The following is a 22,750-nucleotide window of genomic DNA, read 5'->3' on the forward strand; positions in this document are numbered from 1 at the left end:
TTTTACTTGCTTTCTTTTTCTCACTTTGTTCTCTTCTTCCTGCCCTTCTCTATAATTCCATCATGCTCATCACCATTGTATCTGAGCGCCTTCCAGTAGTGTGTTAAGCAATGTGACTATACATCCGTCACATGTTATTTCCTCTCTTCAGGGGGAGAAGCTTGGGCAGTGGATTAAGTGATTTGATAGTGGGCAGTGTTTTTTGTTTGGGTGGGTAGGTTTTGTATGTTAGTTTGTCTTGTTTTATATCAAGAAGAAATGCACCTTGCACTTGGAGCAGAAAGTGGTGACGTTTGTGGTGATCCCCAGTTCTTTGGGGAATTCATTCCACAGTCTTGTCCCAGCCCCAGAGAAGGTTTGGTCTCCCACACAGACAAGCTCTTACTTTTATTGTTGAGAGTTCCATTGTGCCAGGGGAGCATAATTGTCGACCACGATCTTCATCTCAGAGTTTTAGACAATCTTTTAGATATCCCAGGCCCAGCTAATGGAGTGCTTTGAAGATAACCAGTTTCCATTCCCACTATTTTATCTTTTCTTCTTGTAGGATCAGAGTTCTTTACATACTTAACAAACTAAGAGGTGAACTTTGGTAGACTTCACCTACCAAAATAATGCAGCCACCGCAGGGGGTGTCAGGCATCTGCCTGACAGCATGAAGCAACAGCACATGGCACATTGGGAAAGAGAAGCCCAGATCCTTAAAGGTATTTAGACTCCTAACTCCCATTGAACTAGGAGCCTAAATATCTTTTAGGGTCTGACCAAAATGAAGAATAATTTATCAATTGAAATGACAGGGCAAATGTACAGCAGGGATTTAGAATGGAACAAGTCATGTTGTAATTTGACCAGGGCATAGGTTAACAGAAAACTTACTCTTGCATTCAGAATTAACACCTTTGGTATCACAGGGCCCTTAGTTATATGAATCATTGGTCCAGTGCTCACCACAGAAGTGAGAGAGACTGCTATTGAATCACCAGCACCACTTGGGAACACACTCAGATCCCAAGTGAGTGCTCTAACCACTAGGTTAAATGTTATAAGGTCATCACCTCCTTATCCTCCTCTTGCCATTTGGTGTGGCGTGAGGCAGATGCCTAACTCATTCTCCCAACAATGATTTAGGCACCTAAGCCACGAGATTCCAGGAAAGAGGTTCCCAGCTGTGGATTGCTAACAGAGAGAGGCAATTATCTCTGTGAGGAGGGTGGGACTTAAGACACAACCCTCTCGTTGGCATCTCCCATTGGCTAGCTTAGGTGGCTCCCCATCTATTGGGCTTTTGTGAATCAAGTTCTTAGTCATCTTTCTCCCCATTCATTGTATTTTGGAGCCTAAGCAACTAACTAAGGCTTTGTGGATTGCAGAGTTGTTCCAGAGATTTTCTAGGTGCTGAGTACTGGTTAAAAAAGAACCAGATTAGAATGTGAAGCACTCTTGCAGTGCTGTGATACTCATTTATTGTGCTTGCATGAATTCTAAAATCACTGTGTCCACTGCTGACGCAACATATAGTATACTTTTTATTATTTACTACACAATCCTTACTTACTATACAGTAACCTACTTCCGCTTATGAACTGAAACTACTTGATCCTGACCAGCTTTCATAAAGTTTTGGGGTTTTTTAAATCCCAATTATTTGCTTTTCTTCCTTCAGTTGATGTTTTGGAAAACTGAATAGTAAGTTTTAATTGGTATTGGAACGCAGAGCAAAAACTTACCACAATTCCTCACAGAAGCCTCCTTTGTAATATCTGACAGGAAATTACACATTTTATCTTTGAAGATTTGATTAAAAAGAGATTACAGTCTACAAAAATAGTCCAATGTGTATCCTTTAAACACAGGAGTCTTGGGATAACAGTTCAGACCTTTCATTTGTGTTTTCCTAGCTTAATTCTAAACAAAGTTATTATTTATATAAAGAAGATTTTTAAAAGAAAGACAGAGAAGCATAATGTCTTTGGTGCAGAGCAGTGATATGCAACAATGAAGAGAATACATAATACAATCTTGCTCTGTAAGCATTATGTGCCAGTGCCAAAGGAACTACAGAACTATCAACTATCTGCTGTCAAAATGGGCTGCATAGTATTTCTCAACCAGTTTGTGATTTGGTGTAAAATTCTCGTCTCCTGTGTGCATGCTGGAGATATACACTGCGGTTCTGCTCCCCTGATGGAAGAACTATATACATATACAGGGAGAATAAGAATTTTGCTTTCTAAGTTAGATTGATACTATACCCACTGAAGTCCACAGTGAAGCTCCCTTGATTTAAATTATGCAGGATCAGGCCCAATATGAGGAGCAGACCCTACTGTGTGATGAGGTATGAACAAATTCCTTTAGAATTCAAGGGTTGGGCAGTAATGAGGTGTAAAATGACGACAAGGTAAGATTACTGCCAGAGTGAAGCCATCCATCTACCATGGTTGTGAGGGATGTGCAGTGAAAGCTTCCTCTCCCCGGCAGAAGAAAATCAGAGAATTATGGAGCTTTAATAGGAGTGAGGGAGACAAGGAAAGGCTTGGTTTTTGTACATATTTCTGTGCTTTTACACTATTGCCAACTGCAAGCATTCAAAAAACATGAATCATGCCTCCTTCCCCCTCAAATATTGAGATTCTTTTTAAAGAAGACCCAAAATGTTTTATTTGCTGCCTTCTGCTTTTGGGGTCTTTAGGGCTCACTTTTTCAAGCTTTCCTCCACAACCATGAGGGCTAGAAACTTTTTTTTTTTTTTTTTTTTTTTAAATGAAAGCTGAGATAGCCGTGTAACCACGACTCCAGAAGCTGGAACTATAAGAAAAAACACCTAATAATACTCATGATAAAAATGGCTTCACTCCTCATAATTTCATATGTTCCCAATAGATGCAGACAATTTTGTTGGCTCATAAAGGCTTTGAAGGTTAGTTACTAAATAATGCAAGTCATTTTTGAAGTACTTTAAAATAAATCAATGTTTTGTTCTGATTTATGCATAAAAGAATCAACATAAGATAATTAAATATCTAGATACAGCAGAAAAAGGGGAAGTCCTTGTGATCATGATGGGCTCTTTGATGAAAAGAGCTCTTATAAGAAAGAAATCCTTGAACTCAATCAGTTTTTCCACATAGTTATAAAATGGTCCACTCATTTAGCTGGCTCTAGGAAGAACACAATGACCTTAAAATTAAGTTATTTGCTTATTTCTATATTACTGTTTAGCTGTTCAGTTCTTTTTCAGTTTGTACTGTCTGGAAAGAGAGGAAAAGTTTTGCTCTGTTACCATTTTAGCCTTCAGAGAAATCACAATACCTCTCTTTGTATTTCTTTATACACATTCTTCCAAGGAAAACATGAATGCTTGGGGGTTCCTATTAGTGATATTGTTAGAGCAATAAAACCACATCCGAATATTCAGAAATCTTATTACAAAAGTACCAACCTGGACAGAGCTTGAAATATAAAGCAGAAATTTAAACCTACTACAAAGCAAGCTACTGTATGTTTAGCAAAGGTGTATATATAAACTCCATTTCACACTATTACTCTGAAACTACTCACAGAAATCATGTGGTATGCAATAGATGTTAAAGGGAACTTAATGTACAGGGATATTCCTTTGGGGCTTGTTCCTACAATGTGATGAGCAACTGAAATCAATGTAAAATCTCTCAAGCTTGTGCACTTATAGCTTGTTGCTGGTGTCATTGAAATTAATTGCAAAACCCCTACTGACTTCAGTGGAGCAGGATCAAGACCTTAATGCTAGATTCTGATACCCTTACTCACCTCCAGTAGTACTTTAATCATTGAGAAATCAATGGGACTACTCAAAATGAGTCGGGTTATCAGAATCTGGCCTCTAATTTGTAAGACAAATGGAGAAATGCCCTCTGAGGTACAAGATAAAAAGAGAAAAACTAGTTTTCTGTCCAATGGTTAGGGAAAAATAATAAACCTGTGTCAATTTACCATGATCTGGTCTCCCCAGAATGTATTTACTTTCCCACGGGCATGAGCACTGCACTGAGCAAGCCAAAAAAAAAAAAAAGAAAAGAAAAGAAAAAGGAGCTGTAAAAGAAACTTATCTGAAGAAGGATTTTTTTTAAAAAAAATTGTACTGACATGTTTCCAGATCTGGGATTAAATTATACTGCCACATAAAAAATGATAGTAACCAGGAAAGAAGAAAAAAAGTTTCGAGGGAAGAGGAAAACCATTTTGATCTGATTTTAATAATTTCAAGAAAGTTGCTCTAAAATGGAAAAATACACAAATTAATACTTTTTTCCTACATCACAAATGTTTACCATTTTCTGCATTATCCATCAGGCATTGATTACATAGATTTCTCATCTTACAATACACTGTGTTACACTTTGTAATATCATGGGAACAGATATCATATTTCATTATTACTTTTGAGGTACTTATTATTAGGAGAATATATTCTAATCTACTAGCTTCGAAAGACTTCACTACACATGAAGAAAACCAGCTTCCTCACAAATTTCATATTACTATACCCTCCTTTCTGATATATATATTCACACCTTTAACCCTCAGATAGAAAGTGATGACTTGACAATGATTCTTTGCTGGAATAGAAGATTCTCTTGCTTGCACATTTTTATGAGGAAAAGAAAAAGGCAGGGTTTTCTGTCTTCGCCTTCTGTTGCCCTTCCCAATGGTCACTGGCTCCCCATACAGAGTGGATATATTACCTAATCCACTTAGACAGCTAAAAGCTGATTTAGCGTGATATTATGCTGCTTCTGCTGCTATGTAAATTAAAAATACAACTGACTACCTAAAACTAGGGTTAGAGCTGTTGGCCTTTGCCTCTTTTTCCACTATCTTCTCGAATAAGGTCAGACAAAAAGGACAGAATAAGGGCTCCAGATACTATTTCTGTGACCTGGGAAGAAAAACTATATAGTCTGCAGCAAGTGTCTCTCCACAGTTCCTTGTTCTTCCTTGACCTGAAATTTTGTAGGCTTATTTTACATGGCGAGCTTGGCTCAAATCCTGACAACAGTCACAAAAGGTTTGGTCACGCACTTGGCACAAAAGCCAGAGAAAAGTGAGACATGGAGCTGCACCACCGTATGGGGAGTACCCATATGCACAGTGCCTCTTGGAGCATCCTGGCTGTGCTGTGGGAAAAGGTACATTTGCACAACAGCTTTTTAAAGGGAGCAATTATAATAGAATGTCAGGGGACTGTCATTCACTTCACGTGAACTGCCCATACCAGCTTATCTGCCTGCATGGCCGCAATGGAGCGCAGAGATGCCTACCCATGATGCTCACCCCTATTGCTAACTACATTTCAGTTGTTCTTAGTGGGAGGTGAAAAAGAGACACTAAGAAGCCCTGAAAGACATGAGGCAGCATAAAGACCTCTGCAGGGAGCAGCAGGTCTGAACTCTGGGCTGGCCAGGCCCCGTAAAGTCACTTGTTAGAGGCAGGCTCCCGAAGGTCCTCAGGTAGCTTTAAATCATCCAGCACCCTGAAGGACTGCCGGAGGGGAAGGGAAAAGATATGGCAGTGGGAGAAACCCTGGAGGAAAGAGAGAAGAGTGACAGCATACGCAGTGATCCTGCATGTTTGATTACCCCTCCTCTCCCCCCCTTGCGCAGGCAGGGAGGGAGAAAGGATTTGAGCAGGGGTTTCTCACCTTTCAGGAGAGCACTCAAGCCACCAAACTATGGGCTATTTTGATGGGGGGCTTCCTCAGTCTCTGCTGTTGAAGCTGCTCCACTCTGGATAGATGAGTCATTGGGCCAGAGAGAGAATGACTCTGTAGTGCAGTGGTGAGGGTACCCATCTGGAAGATGGGAGTCCCAGGGTCCAGTCCCCCTGCTCCAGTGACTCATTATTTATCCACAGTGGAGCAGCTTCAACGGGAGCCCCATGTAAGAACATCTCATAGTTCAGTGATTGGAACACTTTCCTGAGAGGTGGGAGAGCCCTATTCCAATCCTTGCTCCCCATTAGGCAGAGGGAAAAATTGAACCTGGGTCTCCCACAGCCCTGGTTCGCACTGGACTAAAAGTTATCAGGTGGGCACCATCACTTCCTCCTCCTGCTAGATATTGAATGAGACTCAATCTGGTAGGCTGCCTCTGAGCTCACCTACTAGATTGGCCCAGCGAGCAAGAAAGACCACCAAATACCTACCTTCCCCTGGTTCCTGGATCACCTTGGGGATTAAGCAGGGGATATGCTTCCAGACTCCTAGAGGGAGGTAGTAATACACATGGCCCCAGGCAGAAACTTAGGCACCTGGAGAACTTTTACTGTAAAAATTTAGGCCTCAAGTGAGTTTAGGCACCTACAGGGTTAGGTAGCAGCCAAGTGGGAATTGCGTGAGTCATAGTGCACCTAAGTACCTTTGTGGAGCTGCACCTTAGGATTTAATTTTAGTCCCTGGCTTCTACTTCTCCCCAAACACTTGCATGCTCACTTGAACAATTCAAATAGATGTGTAGGATGCTAATGTTACAATTTGCATCCAGGACAAGTGGGTTTTGCAGATGCAAATTCTAACACTTTTGTGGATACAGTTGTTACAGTTTTTAAAATGCACTGGCAGACATTCACAGATGCAAAGTAAAGATAGGCGTGTGGGGGTGGGTGAAGTCTGGAAATGCACAAGATGAAACTGGTTAAAGGCCCAGCTGAATATCTAGTGCTGAATTAGATTAGAACAATTCAGAAGCAAATAGGAGTTGAACATGAAGTTAAAAGAACATTTCTTTAGCTTGATAGTGGCTCTAGGGGCAATGGGAAATGTAGTAACGGAGAGGTAAGGGAAGGGGAAATAAAAGACTGGATTAGGAGAAAGTTATCTTTGGGTGGCCTTTTTGTTGTATCTTCTAAAGCTTTAAGCCTGTCTAAAATAAAAAAATATCTCATGTTTCAGGGTGGAAACTGATTGCCAGAGGCATCAGGAAAAGAATTCTGTTCCATAGACAGAATTGCACAATTAATAAAGCATATTTTAGGTCTCTCTTGTTTACCTTCCTTTGAAGCGCACAGTACAATACTGGCTGCCACAGAAGGCAAGATATGGGATTTGATGGTTTATTCTTGCATAGCACCTCCTATGTCCTTACCTAACACAGTAAAACATTTCATTTGTTGGTCAAGGCTCTCTCTTTCAGATACCACCACAAGCCTCCATAGCCCTCGGACTTCATGAACTTCCACTATCTCTCCCTACATCTCTTTTCCCCCACAGAAGTAAAGTCAGCTCTGCCTCTGCTAATGTTGTGCTTCTTAAAATATCTGAAATCATTGGCAATTGATATATTGATTAATATGTATTTCCTGTGCCCCTCCCAAATTAATTGATTTGATACCATTTACCCATTTTCTCTACATTTAAGAAAACACATATCTAGGGATTAGCTACCTATTTCCACTTCACTGCCCTGTTTTCCTTCCGAAATAAAAAAACAAAAAAACTATTCAAGTGGCTCCATCAAGCCCCTGTTTTATAACATCTATAGAAAATGCATATGCAAGACATTTAAAAAAAAAAGAATATTTCTTCCCTACCATCCTCTTTTTTTAGTGGAAGCAAGGTCAGCATTGCTTTAATGAAGTATGTTGCTGTTTACATTTACTGTAATGCCCTTTTGGTTCAAAAGCCCCATGGTAATTTAACAAACTGGACAGCTAATTGCTTTGAGTGCCTTTTTAAAGTTCACACTGATTACCACATGGAAATGTGTTATGCTGTGTTAATGGGCTTGCAGCAGAAGTTTCTTGAAGTTTTTTGGGGGTTTTTTCCCCCTTTTCAGCCTGTTATGCTTTTGTGTCTGAAATTTAAGGATCCTTCCACAGTGGAATCATGTGCTAACAACAAATAACATATCCGCACACTACTTTATAAAAACCCCAGGCTTTGTTTTCTTGGGTCATTTGTGGTTTCTACACGGCTTGCTGGGCAGCACACCCTTTTCTGAGACAGAAGGTTTTAGCCTCAAACAAGCCATGTCTCCAGGGTTGATACTGCAGAACAGTCCTAGGCAAGTTGTATAGCATTAGAGAGACCTTTCTTTGGAGAAGATAAACCAGAGTCCATTTGTGACTGTCTGGTAAGAATGGAAGTTAACCCTGGCATCCTGTGAAACAGGTTCTGAGGTCTGTGTATGAGTCACCACAGCCTGCAATGATGCTGTATTAGTAAATGCAATTACTGCATTGTCACATTTAGCACTTCACATGAAGCAGTTATTCTTGTTCGTCAACAGGAACAAAAATTGATCTGCATCTGCAGTAATGACAACATAGGTTAAATATTGGGAAAACTTGCAAAGGAGCAAGCTGCTGAGGGTGGTCGTACAGTTACTGTTACTGGATCCATTCAAAGTTACGCTCAATTAGGCATCCTTGATTTCAGAAAATAAAGCATATCCTAGCATAGTGTGGTGGATGGAGTATACTGTTGCTGAACCCTTTGCTTTCCCTTCCAAACTTAATAATCCTGGTTTGCTACAAGCTTTGGGAAATCTGGAATCTGAAAGGTGCTATAGAAAAAAACCCAACAAATTCTGTTCTATTTTTCTCTTTATAAAGAACTTATTTTTATGAGGGTTTTGCAAAGCCCAAGGCTTCCTTTTGATCAAGAGCTTTGTATTAATGTTTCTTGTCCAGCTGAAGGACTCTCTAAAAATTGATTCATCACAGATCTAATTTAAATTAGAGAATGAATAAGGGAGGCTTTTTTCCCCCCATGTAGACCAGGCAGTTTTCTGTATATTCGTATTATAAAAAGCAAAACCTAATGTCCTCCAATACTGGATTTTGTGGGCAGGACAGCATGACTTGAGAAATGCCCTTCTCACTTGAGCACAAAGATGACCTAAGCAAGCAAAATGCAAGCACTGGAAAAGGGGCACAAGACAAGATCAGCTGATTCAGAGCAAGTTCTCAAATCCATGTGAATACATCCCAAATATATTGGTCCTTTGAGGAAGAACTAGGTGATCTTTTGCTCCTTCCCGTTCTTTGAGTACACTTAAATCATAGTCTTGTGAAATCTGTTTGCTGGAACCAAAATCTTCATACTAGTTGAATGCAAGTGCTCTTTTTAATAATGGATAGTTTATTTTTTATTTAATACTGTCAGATGCGCAGTTTGCATTCTGACCTGCTGTTCCAGACTCCTGCAGCATAAAGAGAGGTAAATTCCTTGTTTAGATTTGTAATAGAACTCTTATCTCCAACAGTATTTTTTGTTTGATGATTTAAAATGCTGAAAAACTCATTTAGAGAAATTCATCCTGGATACAAGTCCAATGGAGTTTCACCAGGAATGATTATTTATTATTACATGTAATTGTGTTTATTATGGTAGTGCTTAGGGTCCCATTCTGCCAGGTGCTGTATATACTTCATTTTCATTGATTATCACAAGCGTGTAGTGTAGTATGTAGCACAAGTGTGATTATTAGTGTAGTGCTGCTTCAAGTTATAATACATTTACACATCACCTTTCAGAAAAAGCCCCAGTGCCCCTAACATTTCTCACCACAACTAAAAAAAAATATCAAACGCTTTAACTTTTGATTTAGAAACTAAAAGTGACCCAGCTGACTGTGTATAAAAAGGTTGTTGGGTTGCACATTCCTGGGGCAGAAACACTAAAAGCTTGAGCTTCAAATGTGCCTAAATTATATACAAGGCAATCCATTAAGTCTATAGGTTCTGACTTTATTTAAAAAAAAAGAAAAAATAAATAGGCGTGAGAACATCAGAAAATAGTAACTTGGGAAGACATTCTGCCCCAATGTTGTTATTCAGCACCACAGCCCCAACGCTGCATGGAGTTCCATGCAGGAGACCTGTACTCACACACGGAGACCCATTGATGCCAGTAAAACTCTGCATGGCCAGCATTGTCTGTCTGCACTGATCAGTTTGCAGGACTGGAGCTCCGGTTATCGTTTTCCTTATAAACCCCTCTTTGTTGCTTTTAACCTAGCTCTTTGTTTTGGTGTGACATTCAGGATGCACAGTTTCACCCAAAGAGAACTCTTTTCTCCAGGAAAATATTTGTTTTTACAGAACAATATACCAGAACAGTGCAAAGGGGCTGGAACAGGACATGGGTCTGGCCCTGTGATTATGGCCTAGGTAGAGTTATAATCATTGGAAGCAAAAGGAATCCTTTTCAAATATAGCAAGTTTGGCTATTACATTTTACTCTGAATGAGGACTAGAAACTTTCAAACACTCGAACTCCTTATAGTTACACTAAAAGGATGGGTGCTTTGAATAAATTAACCAAGGGTCAAATGTTTTAAATAATGTTATAATTATAGCATCTGCAGGGAGCTGTTTTAACAAAAGTTCTAAAAACATCAAAGGGAGTGAAAGTTAGTGCAGAATTTGGCTCAGTCTTCCTTTTGTGAAAACTCTCACAGCGGTTAACATTTCAGAGTTACTGTAATCCGCCAGTGACGAGTGCTCATTCTCTTATTGTTAACGAGCCTTCCTTTCCATGGCTTGTTCGAGCTGTTGCCGTTATCAAAACCCAGATCCACAGTTGGTATAAATTGACATCACGCCATGTAAGTCAAGGGAGATATGCTGTTTTACACCAGCTGAGGAGCTAGCCTTGGGATCCATAGGAGGCATGTGTTTAATCTTGCAATAGAGGTTATAGTCTTGTCATCTCCTGTATGTCTATTATTAATGCTGTTTTGCAAGGCTGCTTTACTGTTGTTTCAGAAAAAAAACAAGCTCTCTACAAAGCATTTTCTTTGCCTTTGCAGTTTTGTATGGAGCTGAACCAGCCAACTCTGCCAAACATCCGCAAGTGGAAGGGCCCTAGGGGATGCTGGAAGAGTGTTGTTTCCGAGAAACCTTCAGGCCAGCTACATAAGGTACATTAATCCCCAGATCTTGACCTTTTACTTCATTTTGTTTTGCTCGAACCAAGGACATATTTTTAATTTGGGCCAAAGCATTCTGCAATTTATTTATTTTATTTTATTTTTGGCGAGGTTTGCAACTCTTTTCTGTTTTGAGCTGACTCTTCCTAGGGTATTTGATTTTACTTTTGTTATTGATTTTTTTCAAAGAGTAATTTTTGTTTACGAGTAGCAATATTTGTGCAAGCAAAAATATATATTTTAAAAAAGCGTGTAGCAAAGCCACACAATATGATAACAAGATAGTCCTGCATTCTGCATGCTGACACACCAAAGTACTTGCGAGTATTTTTCTGCTAGTCAACTAAGCTTATTCCATGATAAAATGTTGGCTGGAAGTTGGTAATGTTTCCAGTTTTCTTAGTTTGAAAATTAAGACCTCACAGGCAGTCTGTTCAGTGCTCTTTTGTCATCTGGAAAAGTAGCTTATGTTTTATGTTCCATAAATTGCATCTTGCATACATTTAAAGTATACTGTGGGTACTGTTAAAAAAATAAACAAACCCAGTACTGCAGTGTTCCTTTTACCACAGCACTTTAAATATTTAAAGTGTATATTGCAGCAAAGTATTTATTCTGCAATGTAATGATTATTTATCAGCACCCACTGCTGTTGACAATATACAAAATATAGTAACATTGAGCTAGATTCTGCCAGCCTTCTTGAGGCCGAGTCGTGCCTTACTCTTTGAGTATCTGTCTCATTTATTCCAGTGAGACTACCTGAGGAATAAGGTACTCTTCAGCATGGCAGGTTCGGGTCTGTTGTTGTTATACCGAGTAGTTTTCATGACACTTATAATTGTATAGTTGGGCATTCTGCGCACATCATGTAATGGAGATGAGACCTGGCCCCAGGAAAGAAAATTAATTGGTTGTGGTTGTACAAGGGGGTTATTTTCAGACTATTCTGGGTATTGTTTTTATGAAATAGATGGCAGTGGTGGTTTCCCATAAAGTACCTCATCACAGTACTGAAAAAAGAACCCACATATGAATCATGTTATTATTCAAGTTTGTACCTGGCTTCTTGTGACAGGAACTGGGTTCTGTGATGGTTTGGAAGTGGGGAAAAAAAGAAGCATTTCCTTAACGAATTTGACATAGCTAAGGGACTAATCAAAAAGCCACACAAGCAAATATATTCTAGCAATCACTGGAAACACATTGATGATTTGAATGCTTTTTAAGTTTTAATGTGAATACACAATAGCACCTGATTGTGTGTACAATGAGCTAATGCAGTGGTTTTCAACCTGTGGTCTGTGGACCCTGCAGTCCTCAGACTATGTCTAAGATTTCCAGAGGGGTGCACACCTCAGTTCGAAAATTTTGGGGGTCCACAATGAAAACAGGTTGAAAACCACCGAGCGAATCCATTTCAAAGCATTTTTATTCCTTGGTTGGAAGATGCTCTTTCTACTCTCTGTTACCAGATGCATCACAGCATTTGCTGGGTGTGATATAGGAAACCAAAGACTTATGCAAGTTTTCCATTGCATGTTTTAACAACACCGTGTAGCTGCATCTGAGAGAAAGCATGTTAAGGCACTATCCTGTGACTCAGGACATCTGGGTTCATTTCCCAGCTCTGCCACAGACGTCCTGTGTGACCTTGGCCAGGTGAAGGTGACTTACTCTCTCTGCCTCAGCTCCCCCTCTGTAAAATGGAGATAGGAATCATTCCTTTCTTGCTGCTCTCCCCCATCCCCTGGTTTTTCCTCTGCCACTGACTACATGTTTGTGGACCTAGCTCAGTTGGCCTTTGGGCACAGCTATGATAATTTAATAATGTGCACGATAAAATGCAGTTGGTGACTGAGTCAAGGAAGTCTGCAACTTCTATTGGTGTCATGAACCATTCAAATCTAGCTCAGAGTGGAGTAGTTAGCTCAATTTAAAATTTGTAAGGATTACGTTCTAGGGCCTCCATCCTGCAAAGGGAGCTATGAGCAGAGTCCTTGCTCCCGCACAAAGTTCCATTGGCTTTGATAGGACGCCTCACATTTGCAAACCCCTTTGGGACATTGGGATCTATTGTAACATCTTAACAATTAGACCAGTAGAATACAAAATGCAAAAGTTGTGCAAAGTTCCCCCATTACCCTTCCAAAAAATTATGTATGAATTGTCTTTTTCTGATCCAAATCCAAGAGTCTTTTCTCTTCTTTACTTGGGCCAAACTCCCACTGAGATCAATGGGAATTTTGACTGAAGTGAGGACTGATTGATTGATTAAAAACCATTAAGAACCCTGTTTCACAGGTGCAGAGAAGTTAATGACCTGCACAAATCATAGAGGGAGTCTATGGCCAAACTAGGAATTGAATTTGTATCTGCTGACTCCTGCTATGATATGCTTTATCAAGAAGCAAATCTGACGATGCTCCTGAGCCACTAACTATGCTGATACATACATCCTACTCCTTAATTTAGTTAGTTGGTCAGGGGCATCGTCAGATTTGAACATTCTGCACATACAAACACAACACAATAATATAATCTAACCTAACTTTGTGTGCTATCTTTAGCACAAACTGCATCCCAAGACATTTTACAGTGTTAAATAATACAAGGCAGTGGATGGTATCTGAGACCCTCGCGCCCACACTATCCTTTTATTTGACAAAGGCACCTTCCATTGCGTTTGGCTTCTCAGCCCCTCCAAATATTGATTTCTGACTGTCAGTGTAATGAGGTAATCTGGAGCCAGGGAATGGGGAGAACAGTTTTTTTCCTCTCCATCTTACTTATAGATATGGAACAATAGTCTTGTGCCAGATGAAATAATTGTGGTACTATTTTAAAGCTGTAAGCAGTCTTAAACTGAGGCAGCAAAGCATTTTAGCTAACCCTAATGTCTTCTTACAAAGCCCGGGGAAATACTGCACAGTGGATGCTGCTTGTTTATTGCAGCAGGGAATGGAAAGCCATGTCTAGGAATGGCTTTAGCTATGAAATTTGGAGGGAGGTGTTTAAAAAGGTCAGATGACACTTCTGAATTTGGGCCCTAGACATTGGTGGGAGTGACACACTCCAGGCTGCGTTGGGTGGAGGATAGCCCTGAGGGCGAGTTGTGGAGCGGTGAAGGGAATGATGTCTCAATGTTTCATCTTGTGTTACTAGATTTTCCCTTTCTAATTGTAGGGTGTTGAATATTCCGGCTTCCTCTGGGACACGACAGCTGGCATTGAGCTGAAGGATGCCTCCTCTCAGGAGAACACACACACTAATGGCAATGGGAAGCATGCCTATCCTCACCCTTACCTTGCACATTTCAAGGTAGCGGCATCATGCTGAGTTCGCCTCTTTTAATTACATTTCTGTAAAAACGTTTTAGATAGAAAATCTAAAGAAGCAACGTTTCATTTCTAAAGACTTTAAAGTTGCCTGGCCTATCATGGAAGCCAATACATTGGCCTGTTGCATCATAAGCAAAGCATCCTGGCTATATTTTGCCTGCAATATGGCATTATCAGGCCTTATCCCTCTGTATTGAAGAGGTGAGAGTGAAGGCTAAGCATCATAGGCTCCCTTCTGCTCCCATGGATGAAGGATAGCAACAATCAGCAGATCTCAGCCACATGGACGATGGTGTGGAATGGGGTGTGCTGACTCTCTGCTATGCTCCACCTTTTTATCAGCCCAGGAGAAGCACCTCCACACCCACGCCACAGGCTATGCATGATAGGAAGGGTGGGTTTGAGGGTGGGTGAGGCACCATCTGTGGCAATGTCCCCTTTCAACTCCATGACAAAAGTCGGTATAAATCAGTGCTAACCTTGTTCCACGTCCACCAAATGAGGGTGGGGCAGGTTGGGATACAGTGTCGAGTAGAAACAACCACGGGGCCAATGCAATTATGCCATACACTTTGGGAGGAGGACGGGAAGCAGTGCGGAAGCACAGGGCCTCCTGTGGTCCTGAGATCTGCAGGCTGGGCTCCCTGATGCTTGCAGGGGGGTCAGGTTCAAATCTTTCCCTTGATGGAGAAATGTAAAGTCAGCTCCGCCAGTGGGACCTCACAGAATTTCCAAGCACTTTCACTGGGATAGCCCATCTAGGAGTGTCAACAAACTCTAGAAGTGCTGTCTGTCCTTCTGCAATGGGATTCCTGTCTGTGTACCTGTATGGGTGTGAACATACGAGACCAAGCATCAGCTTGACGCACCTGCCTTCACATAAGATAAGTTGAGGTACAGATGGAGCATGATTTGTGACTATGCTGCCTTTGATAATATTTGAAAATATTTCTAATACATGTCAAAAGGCTACCTGGGAAAATGAGGGATACTGTTGCTTGCTTTTTACACACACCAAGTGGTGACCAGCTGCTAAGTAGGTGTGCGCTGGAGAGAGACCTCTGAACAATTTTCCTCTAAGAGTTGTGTTCCATGTTTGGTCTCTGAAATTTCAGTACTGTTCACAATATGGGATAATTAATATGTGTAATAACTGAACAAAAGTAGGCATTGTTTGTATTTTCAGTAGTAATGTGTGTTGTATTGGTACACAGTGTACAGAAGCGTATTGCTTATGAAAAGCCACTTCCCCAGACCTGAAAGTATAGAAATATATTGCAACTAGAGCTTCAAAATGTCTGCTCTGAAAAGAAAAAAATTAATAACATCCTCATTCAAGTGACCAATCCCAAAAGCTAAATACATGTGCCCTAGGTGTAAGTGACGGCATGAAAAGCTTATGCCTTTGTGAACCATCCTGATGCTTTCTTTGTTACATTGTTCGCTCCTGTTTAGGTTGGAATGAATGATCTCACACTGGTTAACCTTCATCTGGCCCTGTCACCTTCAGCAGGAGAGAATATGGGGAAGAATCATGATAGCCACAAATTAGCAACCTTTGCACAGACTCTGCAGGAAACACTGAAAGGTATGACATTGTTTTTATCCAAGGACATGCACATAGGTCCACTTATCTAATTAAAATGAATTACAACTAATCTAAACTAAGGTTCACTAACACCCACATCGACTTTATACTCTCACTGTCGCCATTTACATTGAAAAGTTCGGAGTTATTTCCATTCCATGATTTTCTTAGTGTGTTTTTTTTTTCTGATCTTTGTCTGACTTTTAAGGCATAAGATCCTTGGTGCCTGCACATTGTTAATGCTTAACAATTAACAGTTATTAACACAGGGTCTGATTCACTTTACAGTAGTTTGCTGTCGATTTCAATGGAATTATTCCTGATTATATGCCAGGGTAAAATGCCAGTTCAGCAAAGCACCATTGATGTCAATGGGACTACTCATGTGCTTTAAATTAAACACGTGCTAAAATGCTTTGCTGAAATAGGATCAGAATCAGGGCTAATGATTTTTCACACAGAAATTGATTTTATGCATTTACTTTGGAGTATTTTTGTAACTACTTTGGAAAAAACAGCGCATCTCTCAAATCATTTGATGAACATTTAAAATAAAATAAAATAGAAGACTGAAAGCCAAATCCTACTTTGTTATAAATTGTTGTAAATTCAGAGCAACTCTACTGACTTCAGAGGAGTTACTCTGGATTTACACCATGTAAATCAGAGTAGGTTTTGGTGCTGAATATGTAATTTAATAGAAAAAAGCTTCACTCTTCCCACTTCTGACAACCTGCCCCTGTCCAGATACTTGTAGGTTCAGTTCAGACAGTTTCCTATGGGGCTAAACGGTGAGTTTTCAATTCTTACTGTTTTTTGTATTAGGGCTTTTAATAGAGATAGGGAAAGTAAGCATGTTTACTGTTTAACAAAGGCCAAAGAGTTACAAGCTTACATGTGTGATGATTTTCAACTTGGCCCAGTTTTGCAAGGTCAGTCACTTGAAAAATTAAAAATCAATACCTATCTCCTAGTATAGGAGAGGTGTGGGCAGTTTTTATGCACACACTCTTGTTTTCCTTTGAGCTGAATGATGTCAATCAAGGCTGTTTTTATATTGTACTGTGTTAAATATTTGTTCACATCACTTGAAATTTGAAAGGATTCTTAAAAACAAATTGATCATTTATGTAACCCATATGGGCCAAAGTCAGATCTGGCATAAGGAGATGCAGCTTTATTGCAACAAATGGAGTTGCACCCACTTACTCTGAGTGTGAATTTAGGTCTTCTTCTTTAGGGTTTCATTTTAGTTCTGATTTCACTTATTTTAACCATGTTTTAATATAAAAATGGCCATACTGTGTCAGACCAATGGTCCTTCTAGTTTGGAACATTACAGAGGCATGTATTGAATACTGAGTTCAGTATTTCAACTAAAGCAGGAATTCAGACTCCTTGTATGAAGACTACCATGTATCTTCTCCAAACATACAGCACGTAGGTCCTGATTCAAGATTAAATTTAATCACATACATAACTTTTAGCCTAAACTTGGCTGAATTCCATCTCACTGAAGTCAATGAGATGACTCGCATACTTAAAGTTATGCACGTGCTTAAGTTCTTTCCTTGATCGGGCCATAATATGTGAATAGTTTTCTTCCCTCCAGGAGCAACTGAGAGGCTGTCTCCTGCTGCTGCTGGGAGCTGACTCCTCACAGCCAACTTCTTTCTTCCCTCATACACTGTGCCGGTCTGGGTTCAGTGCACAAGTCTGGGTGGTCCCACCCATATACAGACCATCCTTGTCCAGCAGCTGGTTGTCCTAGTATGTCAGTCGGCTCCAGGTCCCAATAATTCCACCTCCCCTTTGCTGGCCAAGCCCTCATAGGCTGTCCAGTGTAGGCAGATCTTTGAGGTTCTAGGAGGGTCCTTCTTTCCGGAGCCTCCTCATAGGTTCCCTGCTCAATATCATGCCCTTCTCATGATCAGGCCATTACTTCCTTTAAGATGAGGTCAGGTCTTATCCTAGTACATGGTGGAGGTTCTAATCTAAAGCCCATTGAAGGTTAATGAAAAGATTCCCATTGAGTTAAATGGACTTCGGATCAGGCCCTGTGAGACTGCTGGAAGGAAATGAGAGCTTCACAGTTCTCTGAGAGACAACCGCATTCAACACTGCTCATTGCCTAATAGGAAATGGTGATTTATCTTTCTTTGACCATCATTCCAGGTGCTCTAGACATCGCTTTACTGATCACTTTGGTCTTCTTGTCCAGAATCTGCAACGTACAGAGGTTTTTTGCATTTCAATACTGTGACTGTAAGACATTAATAGTCTTGCCAATTAGGGCTCAGTCTCCTTTTCTTGAAGAGAGTGATTAGGAAAGTTGCAGCAAGATGCCTCTGGAATCCTTGTGCCCCTTTTCAGTCTAGTTTCCTTCATGGATAGTGTGATAGCATTAGTTTTCTTGGCCAGTGACCACCTCCTTGCCATGGGTTAAGCTGCATCTCCATGTGGATTCTTTTAGATCTTTCAGCGGTTTTTGATATCCTTGTCCAAGAGCAATTGTAGACTAGTATGTGGCTGGATGGAGGTGCTTTTGGTAGCTCTGTTCTTCCTCCCTAAGAGAGGAAAGATTGTCCAGTGGTTAGAGGTAACTAGCATGCTTTGCTACCTTGCACTGCAGCATTGTAACATCGCGACACAATGTGATCTGATTCATTTTCCTGCTCTTAACAAGACCGGGATCCTGTTTGGTTGTGGGACAAACATGCAAAACTCAGGACTGTTGGATACCATCCTGTGCATCTTAGTGCATGAAACGTGGTACCCATCCAGCCTGGATATAGGCTGCAAAATGGGAATGTTACGTTTTAAAAGGATGCCTTCAGGCATTTTATTTATAAGCTATTAAAATGGTGTTTTCTATTTATAGTAATGATTTAGAAGCATGAAAGTAAACCAATTGCTTCCACGGTGATTCTGTCCTTATCCATCAGACAGGGATTGATTTTCCTCATAATTCTAATGGAGCTGAAAACTGCATGACTTTCTTTCAAAGGGGGAGCCACTGTCACAGATACTCTGCAGAGTGAAAACTAAATGTCATGCTCTTTGTGATACTCTTAGAAGATTGACAATAATGGTGGTCTCTCTGTTTCCTTATTTTTAATCAGGCAAAGGGTGATCCTGCCACCCTTTGTTTTTTTTGAAGCAGCTTGGTTCTGCAGTGGGGTATTATTTTTCCCTTCTAAAGCATAAGTAAAAAGAAGAATGCAGTGTAGTTGTAGCCGTGTCAGTCCCAAGATATTAGAGAGACAAGCTGGGTGAGGTAATATCTTTTATTGGACCAACTTCTGTTGGGGAGAGAGAGCTTGTCAAAAGAGAGCTTGTCAAAAACAGAACTTGGTCCAATAAGCAAAAGGATATCAAGGAAGAGATGAATAGGGATTGTTGTTTAATTTAAGCTCCCTCTGCTGGCTGACTACCTCTACAGCAACATAACATAATTGTAGCTGACTGGACTACAGGCTTTCAGGCCTAATGGAGAGTTCAGCTTACCAGTTAGAATTGGGTCTAGGGTGGGCAGAGAGCACGAAACAAGCCGAGGGAGGGACAGAAGCCAAATGCCAGAGCCTGGGGGTAAACCAGAGTCGTAAGCCAGAGGTGGAGCCAAGGATCGGTACCACGAAGACTGAAGCTGAATCTGGAACCAGAAGGTCAATCAGAGTAGTAAGCCAGAGGCAGAGCCAGGGATCGAAGCCAGAGGGGAGCAGGGACTACGACGAAGGCAAGCACAGCTGCAGACATCGTTACACATTGAGCAGTTGCTAATTCCTTTAATCATAAAGGCAAATAAACAAATAAATACAAGTTGCATTTTTTCTAGAGATGTATAGAGTCCTGGGTTATGAATTATAAGGGGACATGTCTACTGCTCCTGCCATCAGGCTCACCAGCTGCTAATCCTGGTTGTTTTTTTAAATTTCTTAAATCTACAATTTTAGAAAGAGTGTCCTACATCTCATGTTTTTATGGTACTGATCCATCTTTGAGGAAGGGTGTACCTCCCTAGTATTCTCACAAAGATGTCCCAGTAGCAAAAATGAGCAAAACTCAGTAGCAAAACTGTAAAAGGACAGCATCAGGGCATATTTGGCCCAAAATGTAGAATCATAGACCATTAGGGTTCCTACTCAAAGCAGGACCAACCCCAACTAAATCATCCCAGCCAGGGCTTTGTCAAGCTGCACCTTAAAAACCTCTAAGGATGGAGATTCCATCACCTCCCTAGGTAACCCATTCCAGTGCTTCACCACCCTCCTAGTGAAAAACTTTTTCCTAATAGTTTTTCCAGCCTAGACCTCCCTCACTGCAACTTGAGACCATTGCTCCTAGTTTCGTCATCTGTCATCACTGAGAACAGCCTAGCTCCATCCTCCCTGGAACCCCCCTTCAGATAGTTGAAGGCTGCTACCAAATCCTTCCCCTCACTCTTCTCTTCTGCAGATTAAACAAGCCTAGTTCCCTCAGCCTCTCCTCATAAGTCATGTGCCACAGCCCCTAATCATTTTCGTTGCCCTCCCCTGGACTCCTTCCAATTTCTCCAGATCCTTTCTATAGTGGGGGGCCTAAAACTGGACACAGTACTCCAGATGTAGATCTTATTTAAAACAAAACAAAAAACACCTCCCATCTTTGTACAGAGTGTAAGATTCCTAAAACCTATAATATCAGACTTACCAACACTTGGTAGTAAGGTCTGCCTGTCATTGTGTACAAATGGACACAGTTGCAGGGGATAGCCATAGTCATGATGAGGGTGAAATTCAAACAAGCAGTGTAAATTGTGCAATGTACATTGGATTTTCAGATTCTTTTTATGAATTGTAAAAATCTGAGTGGCTATTAGTAAGATAGGTAAGGTAATGTGTTTGTTTACAATAGAAGATTTTTAACCATATTGTATCATGTTAAAGAAACAAACAGCCCAATGCCGAGTAAATTCAGCATTGCTACTCAGTGGTTGTATTTCTTTCCCCACGTCTTATATTTAATCACTGAATTTTTTTCCTCCATTCTTTTCTTGTCCTTTTTAATTTTTCTAGGAGAAAAAGATGTGATCATCTTAGGAGATTTTAACCAAGCCCCAGACAGCAGCGACCATGATCTTTTGAGAAAAGAAAAGTTCCATCACCTAGTCCCTGCAAATACATTTACAAACATCAGCACAAAGAATCCTCAGGGATCTAAGTCACTGGATAACATCTGGATCAGTCGAAGCTTGAAAAAGATTTTCACAGGTAAAAAGTCTCTACCAGAGGCAACAGTATTTGAAAACAGATCCTTTATAACCCCTTCTAGGCTGGCATCTTTGCTCACACATGGATAGTGTTACTCCATGAGCAGTCCCATTGATGTCAGTGGGAGTAAGATTCCTCCTATGCATATGTGTTGCAGCATTGGACCCTTAGTTTTCTGTGAATTAAGCCTCTATCCTCTGGCCCCTTTCCATACTAATCTTTTTCTCTGCAATTGTTCTTCATGCAGGTCACTGGGCTGTTGTCAGAGAAGGCCTTACAAATCCATGGATCCCTGATAACTGGTCCTGGGGTGGAGTGGCTTCAGAGCACTGCCCTGTATTAGTTGAATTTTACATGGCAAAGGACTGGAACAGAAAAGAAGTGACCCGGAATGGAAATGGGGTGACCGTGGAATGCAGTGACTCAAACATTAAACACGAACGATTATGAACTAGGGCATGGCAGGGAACAGTCAGAAGATCCCATTGCTTGAGGCTCAACTGTGAAGCAGAACTTCTTTTTTTTCTCATTTAGAAAGCATCAGCCTCTGCTTTTGATGATGTCCTTCTTCCCGCTTCTCCCCGGTTCTCCCTCATGGATGTTTTAGGGTATCTCATTGCAATAGAGCAATTTGTAACTTTTTATGGACGCAATGGACGCTTACACACCTGGAGACTATGAGAATCATACAGACAATGAAATGCACTTTCGCTACTGCACATGATCTCTGTTAAAACCCAGCAGAACAGGGCTTTTTTTGTTGATGTTTTTAATTGATTCCTTGTAAAGTGAAGCAATAATGGAGACCATAAAAACAGAAACTGTCAGTGATTTGTCAAGTATAGTTTTTAACACTTACAAGAACTGCCAGGACGTAACATTTCTTTCTGAGCAATACATGATCTGAACTGAGGATTACATACAGCTAGTTTGAGTCCTTTGATCTCAGAGAGGCAAGTGTACTCCCCAGCTCTCTCTTTGCTCTTGAGGGTGGAGAGTAAGTTCCTTCTTCCTTTTTCAGAGAGCCGCTTACTCCCTCCATGTGCACCCAGCCAGCTACTCTAGCTGGCAGAGTGGGCAGAGCCAAGGCTGCTACTCCTCTCTGCTTCCTTGCTCACAGGGTGAAATATTGGAAGAACAGCCCCTGCTTCCCCGTCCTGCAGATGGAGCTGTAATCTAAGTAACCCTGATATGGTGGAGCAGAGAATTTGCGGTGGTCTTAAAGACAATCTAGCCCATAGTATTTACCCATGAGTTAGCACTTTTAACGAAGTGCAGTAGGGCACATCAGTGGCATGCGTGTGAATTCTAAGGCTAACCAAGGTCATCAACCTATGTTAGCGCACACGAAGGAACAATTAGTGCGCACCAGCAGGGTCTACATGGGCCATTAGTGTGCCCACAAGACACACAAGAATTTGGTGCACATAGGAATTTACACCCCACTGATGTGCAGTACCACACCAGGTAGGCAAGCCCTAACTTTCACTTTCCTGAAAGCAGATGGAATACAGTCCTAGAGTCATGGAGGTTAAGGCCAGAAGAGACCATCAGCTCATCTAGTCTGACCTCCTGTATATCACAACCCACCAACACCACCCAGCACCCACACACTAATCCCAACAATCAAAATTAGACTAAAATATTACAGCCCCCAGG

The 22,750-nt window shown here is 40.9% G+C and overlaps 1 protein-coding gene across 1 annotated transcript in view; it reads left to right on the forward strand.

The window, feature by feature from the left end:
• Positions 1-21,918, forward strand: part of EEPD1 (endonuclease/exonuclease/phosphatase family domain containing 1) — an 80,381-nt gene extending 58,463 nt beyond the window's left edge. Inside the window, exons 3-7 of the mRNA XM_067562511.1 lie at positions 10,794-10,904; positions 14,100-14,234; positions 15,710-15,842; positions 20,897-21,091; positions 21,339-21,918. Coding sequence (XP_067418612.1) covers positions 10,794-10,904; positions 14,100-14,234; positions 15,710-15,842; positions 20,897-21,091; positions 21,339-21,541 — 777 coding nt within the window. The 3' untranslated portion in view covers positions 21,542-21,918. The remainder of the gene's footprint in view (positions 1-10,793; positions 10,905-14,099; positions 14,235-15,709; positions 15,843-20,896; positions 21,092-21,338) is intronic.
• Positions 21,919-22,750: the final 832 nt, after the last annotated feature.

Source organism: Emydura macquarii, unplaced genomic scaffold, assembly GCF_026122565.2.
Source record: "Emydura macquarii macquarii isolate MOO-44397 ecotype Brisbane River unplaced genomic scaffold, CSIRO-AGI_Emac_v2 contig_2432, whole genome shotgun sequence".
Classification (NCBI taxonomy): Eukaryota; Metazoa; Chordata; order Testudines; family Chelidae; genus Emydura; species Emydura macquarii.